Source organism: Gymnoscopelus microlampas (assembly GCF_963454915.1).
Source record: "Gymnoscopelus microlampas genome assembly, chromosome: 8".
NCBI lineage: Eukaryota > Metazoa > Chordata > Actinopteri > Myctophiformes > Myctophidae > Gymnoscopelus > Gymnoscopelus microlampas.
The window spans coordinates 48861824-48868227 of NC_139945.1; the positions used below are offsets into that span (position 1 = coordinate 48861824).

Sequence of the window (6404 nt, forward strand, 5' to 3'; positions counted from 1 at the left end):
TTAGATTTGATGTGATTATATTTGGATCATTCTGGCCTATGCAGACAGGTATCCACCATATAAACCAGTCTCGGCACATGATGATTTAAGACTGTTCTTTCATGAGCGCAGTCGGGCTATAAAATGGACAGTGGGAGAGTACTCATAAAACTTCATTTTTATTTGATAAAAAAAAAAAGTTCATAGCTAATGTAACAATCGACTTTGATCACATATATAAACAACAGCCTAAAATATAGGCCTATAACTTTTCAATATGCACAAAACTGACCGTTGGAAGAGAACTCACAAACTTTTATTAAACTTACCATGATTTACCACAAGTGTGAGGATGATGATGATCCACCTCGCTCATCTTGCATTAGTGACATAAATACCAGCAGACAGACACTTATCCGGAATACCTGGAGAAAATATGTTTTACAGACACACAGTTTTACATTCATTTAAAACATTATAGACAACAACATATTATTATGAATAATAATGATGATAATAATAATAAACTAATATATTATTAATCATTTTCAGTACTGTTAAATGGGGAACCTCATACAATGCCAAGCTATTATGAGCTAAACAACTGTTACTGTCCATCATTTCCTGTAGTATTGTGTGTGGGTGTATTTATAGAAACGGTGTAGTAATGCAAGTATTTATAGGTGGGCTAGACACGGAAACTGTTCAATGACATAAATCCGTGTGGAGCTTTGCCCAACATCTATTAGGCCTATTGGGCCAGGAAAACACAATTTAACCTTAGCCTATCGATGATTTAAGAATAAATATAAGCCTGCAAACAGTAACGATATGTAATTTGATGGATTCTCCTCCACTTGGATTCAATATGTTGGACTGCTTAACGTGCACAAACTATTTGTTTTTTAAATACACAACGGGATCCTGAATAATACTTCATTGTTTTTTATAATTTCTTCTAGCCTATATATATGTTATGCCCATTGGCTAAATTAACACACGGGATTTTGGGTGATTTCGTTTTTACAGTTGATACATTACTTTAAGACTACATGACATTAATTATGCCTCATGTGTTAATTTTTTTTTTTTTTTTTTTTTTTAATCTGTGGTTTAATTTGATGTTTGTGGTGGGTTGTGCTGGTGTGTTGGAGAGTGTACCACGGTGTTAAAGGGTTAAGCGGGGAGGTTGGAGAGAGAGAGAGAGAGAGAGAGAGAGAGAGGCGCTTGGACGCCCAGCAGCCACTTTGGCAGCAGACAGCCCTTTGTCCAGCGACCGGCGCCTGTCGCCTGCCTGCCGGCCACAGCCTCCACACACCCCGGCACAAAGGCAGGGGGGGCAGATCCCGAGAACCGCGGTTCCTAATTAGAGAGCCCCCCTTCTTGTTCATTTTCTTTTCTTTCTGCGGCGATAATCACAAAACTCTCGTTCTATTACAGGGGCCCATTGTTGCCACTCTGTTATCTTCAATTAACAGGGAGAGCCGGTCGACCTCGCACTCTCTGGATAAAAAGTATTTGTCTAAAACAATCAGTCAATGGCTGATCAATAGGCTCCATGTGGCGGCCTCGTGGATCGCAACTAATGATTGTTGACGGCGAGAGGGGAAAAAAAGGCCAAAATTATTCACAACTTTGTTAAATGATCAGTGTGCACTGTTTAGGCCCAATATTAACGACTGTGTAAACTTTACACCATAGGCATATACAACTTAAGGAAGAAAAATAAATTATTCTGGGAAATATAGGCTATACAATTAAAGTGCGAGCACGACGCACAGAGCACAACATAGCCTATTTATATAATTTACACTATTGACCATTGACCTATATGTTCTGAAAGTATAGTTTCTCTGTGTATACACAAGGCTGTCGCGATAATGTGTAACATTATCATCATTTTCAACACATTATCGTTGTCATCACAGTTGTCAAATTACACAACACCTCACCTACACAGCCCAGATTATTACAGATAGGTTTTTGTTTTTGATAAATGTGTCTGAAACAGCGGAACACCTTGTTTTGAATATAACAAATGTGCCACAATGTAGGGAAACAATGGACAAACACTGGTTTCTTTGCAAACACATTGCCGAAAGAGGGCGCTGTTGCCTCATAAGCGAGGATGTGCTACTTAGGTCATATTTCGTGTGTGTGTGTGTGTGTGTGTGTGTGTGTGTGTGTGTGTGTGTGTGTGTGTGTGTGTGTGTGTGTGTGTGTGTGTGTGTGTGTGTGTGTGTGTGTGTGTGTGTGTGTGTGTGTGTGTGTGTGTGTGTGTGTGTGTGTGTGTGTGTGTGTGTGTACGGCACGCTTGTCAATAGTGTATTAAACCAATAGTTTAGGGAATGTAAAAAAGAACATTTTGGAAACATATTTACCAATAATAAAATACAATAATAGCAACAAAAACAGCAATAATAATAATAGGCCTAATGGCCATCATCGCCACATTATCATAATAACAGACCTACAGATTTTCAACACAACGATTTTTTTATTGAAATTGTGAGAGAATCAAAAAAAAAGAAAAAATACCCGGACAACCAGCATATTAAACAAGATATTTTCATCTTTAAATATATTTATGAATAAGATATGCATTAATGATGCGTCCATTGGAGGAGGGATTGTTTTGACTCCCTCCGGGGGGTTGGAGTGAAATAAACCTGAGGTTTTTCCCATCTCTATACGAGTCTTTACGACACATGTCAGGTCACAACAGGCTTAAAGGACTCTTCGCAGCAGCCTGTGTCTTTCTCCTTATCTTTTTCTCTCTCTCTCTCTCTCTCTGTGTGTGTGTGTGTGTGTGTGTGTGTGTGTGTGTGTGTGTGTGTGTGTGTGTGTGTGTGTGTGTGTGTGTGTGTGTGTGTGTGTGTGTGTGTGTGTGTGTGTGTGTGTGTGTGTGTGTGTGTGTGTGTGTGTGTGTGTGTGTGTGTGTATGCAGCGATTAAACATGGCACACATGTTTTCCTTCACGTGTCACAGGCAGGAAAAAAAATCAGCAATGCATCATAGACAGTTTTTCTTTCTCAAACCAACAAGCGCTAAATAGCTTTCATTTACAGTATACGTTCATGTAAAATGAAAAAAAAAAAAGCAACGAGTTAAACTCGAAAATATATACACGCCCTAATATACAGCCTTGAATAAATTAATACCAATTGCATATTCTTGGATCCTAGCATATTTACAGAATTTTCTTTTTTTTCTTTATAATTACATAAATATTTCAGAAACAATTGTCTGGCAGAAATCAAATGACACGCGTTCTTCTCGATTACCTCAGACGGAACGTTCATTTTCCATCCCTTTTGAAATATAGGCTATTCAATTCATTTTTTTTATTTTTTATTATTCATTTGGATGTAGCTTTTAAACCTTGCACCTTCACGCTAGGCTGCCTGCAGGAGTCAAACGCATAGCACACATTTAATTAACAACGTATAGCGCTCCCATGAAATAGGCTGATGTGATAACACACGTCAGAAATAGGCCCAGAATGTGTCCATGTCTGTGGTCAACATGTTCTACGTCAGTGGTTCTCAACCTGTGGGTCGGGACCCCACATGATTTATTGTGTGTGTGTGTGTGTGTGTGTGTGTGTGTGTGTGTGTGTGTGTGTGTGTGTGTGTGTGTGTGTGTGTGTGTGTGTGTGTGTGTGTGTGTGTGTGTGTGTGTGTGTGGGGAACCTTTAAGACCTTCAATATATATATATATATATATATATATATATATATATATATATATATATATATATATATATTTTACCATTACTGCATCAAAATAATAAACTATACTATACAAACTGGTCAACCATATGGCCAAATTGTCAAATAATATAAGAAAGAGGCAAAACATTTGACAATAGCCGATCTACAAGCTCACAACATTAGGGGTTGTGAGCTTGTAGATCTGCTATTTTCATAATATTTATCTGGGGGGTCCCCAGTTCAAATATGATTATTTTTGGGGGTCACGGCATGAAAAGGTTGAGAACCACTGTTCTACACAAAGGTCGTTCTCTCTAACTAGGCCTACTACATATTAGTATGCTTCAAGTTAGTGATCAAACTCAAACACACTTTTGGTTTCCACATGTCAGTGCGTCAATTATAGGGCCGGTGGGGCCCTGGTATTATTGGCCCAGTAGACCAGCAAAAACGACGCCAGTTTTGTTCCTCGCAATGTTCATGGGCGAAAAAAGGTCCGGGTCAGTCGCTGCAATGTGCTGTACAAGACAATTGTATATGAATGTCCATTTATATTCAAGCCAAAGTCGTGACGGAATCGAGCTAAATTCCCAGTGTGTTGGTCGGGCGGGGAGGGGCGGGGAGGGGGGGGGGGGGGGGGGGGGGGGCATGAATCACTTCGGAGAATCCCTCAATGGAGAGCTCTCTCTCTGCTCTCTCTCCAGGCCGCTCACCAGTCTCTGGATGTTCTGGAGCTCGTTGATCGAGTCTTTCATGGTGGGTTGTTGTTTGGGCGAACCGGACCTCACACTCGAGGTCTTGTGATTGTGGTGCTGCTGCTCGGGCGCTGGACTCGTCTCCCTGCTGCCCGATTTCGAGGATTCGGACCCGGGGTTGTTGTTGTTGAGGCCGCCCGTCAGACCGGCGGTGAGCAAACTGGAGCCCTGCGGGATGGACACCGGCAGCTGGTAGGGGTTGAACCGGAGCCTGGGCCGGGAGTTGGTCAGGAAGGGGTTCCTGGACAGGGAGCCGGCCGAGCTGGTGGCGGGCAGAGCGGACGCTGCCGCCGCGGCGGCCGCCATGTAGGTGTAGGGGTACGGGAACAGGCCGCCGAATGTCGGCATGGGGATGCCCTGGAGGAATGGAGAGCAAACACTGCAGTTTAGTAACGCATATAGGTCAAGTGGTTCTCCAACTTTAACATTTCAAGGACCCCCCTTAACTCTGACAGCATACAAATGGTTTGTATGTTTGTATGCTGTCAGAGTTACAGACTTGTACGGGTCAATTTTGAACCCCCTCAAGGAACCTTGAGAGTCCCTAGACCCCACTTTGACAACAGGCATATAGGTTATTTACCCTCCGCAGTACAACGTGTCGCTTGCGAAAAAGAAGCATCAATTAACGCTTGATATGCGGCACCCTCGTGGGATGGAGTATATTAATTAATTATACACTTACTCGTGTAAGTTTAATAATCAAATTACAAAATGGCCAAAAGTTTGTTATGACACCTGTAGCCCAGCCTAAACTGTTTGTTGTTTTAAAGAAAGCCTAATGTGGGAAATAGCCCTATATATGAAAAAACTATAACCTCTCAACTCATAGTAAAAACGACAAAAAACAATCATGAAATATTTGATACATTTTGAAACCATCTCTATCAGCTAACCCTACAGCTAATAGGTGCTATATAATATACAAATCTCAAGATAACAGTCAAATGCTTTCCTAACAGTCCTATACACACACACAGCCTAAATACATACACTACAGCCTGGATCTTTAACCTAGTTAATAATGACAATATTGTTAGTGCTAAAGCATTTAACTACACTCCACCCATGGTCTGTTAACAATAAGCCCATAATATTTTTTTCACCAGGTCATGTTGATTTAAATTAAAGCTGCTTATGAAATACACCTGAGAACTAATGCTCTCTCTCTCTCTGCCTGCACCACAACCTAGGCAATGAGGTGTATATTAGCAGGTTTGGAGCTACCATTTTTAGCCTGCCATGGCAGAGCCAAAATCAGCCTCGAAGCCCAATCTCAAATCTCAGATGCCCTTGAGCAATGACCACAGCTCTGATACGATGTCATCTAACACAGTGGTCCTCAAACCTTTACATTTCAAGGCCTCCCCTTAACTCTGACAGTATACAAATGGACCCAAATGGACCAGTTAGGGTCCATTTGGGTCCATTTGTTTACTGTCAGAGTTATAGACTTGTAAGGGTCAATTTAGAACCCCCTCAAGGAACCCAGAGAGTCGCTAGAATCCACTTTGAGAACCACTGATCCAACAACAGATGCTGCAGAGGGCTGGCCTGGCTCTCTATAAATCATGTAGTCTGAAAAAGGTTTTTTTCTCTTACCTGAGAGGCTAGCATGTGCTGGGACAGATGGAAAGGGAAGGCGCTCGCTACGCCTCCCGCGCCCTGGGCGGAGAGGCCATTTTCCAAACCGCTCGCTCCGGAGATCGAGGCCATAAGGTGGCCCATGCCCATGGCGGAAAAGGCTCCGGGGGCCATGGCAAATTGCCCGGGGTGAAACAACAGCGGCGATCCGGCGTTGAGGGGGTTAAAGAACTGCTGACTGTGCAGGCCGGACAGAGCGAGGCTTTGTAAGTGGCTGGGGCTGAAGTGAGCGGGGCTCTCCGTTTGCACCATGAGAGGAGAGTAGCCGTCCTTGGTGGCGCTTATGCCCCCGCTACTGCTCTCCGAGTCCTTT

At 42.5% G+C, this 6404-nt stretch overlaps 1 protein-coding gene across 2 annotated transcripts in view; it reads right to left on the reverse strand.

The window, feature by feature from the left end:
- Positions 1–3746: 3746 nt before the first annotated feature.
- Positions 3747–6404, reverse strand: part of tbx2b (T-box transcription factor 2b) — a 12360-nt gene continuing 9702 nt past the window's right edge. For both annotated transcript variants that reach the window (XM_084063879.1, XM_084063878.1), the window contains exons 6-7: positions 6050–6404; positions 3747–4804 (exon numbers count right to left, since the gene is read on the reverse strand). The exon at positions 6050–6404 is cut by the window's right edge and continues 238 nt beyond it. In XM_084063879.1, coding sequence (XP_083920005.1) covers positions 4346–4804; positions 6050–6404 — 814 coding nt within the window. In that variant the 3' untranslated portion in view covers positions 3747–4345. The remainder of the gene's footprint in view (positions 4805–6049) is intronic.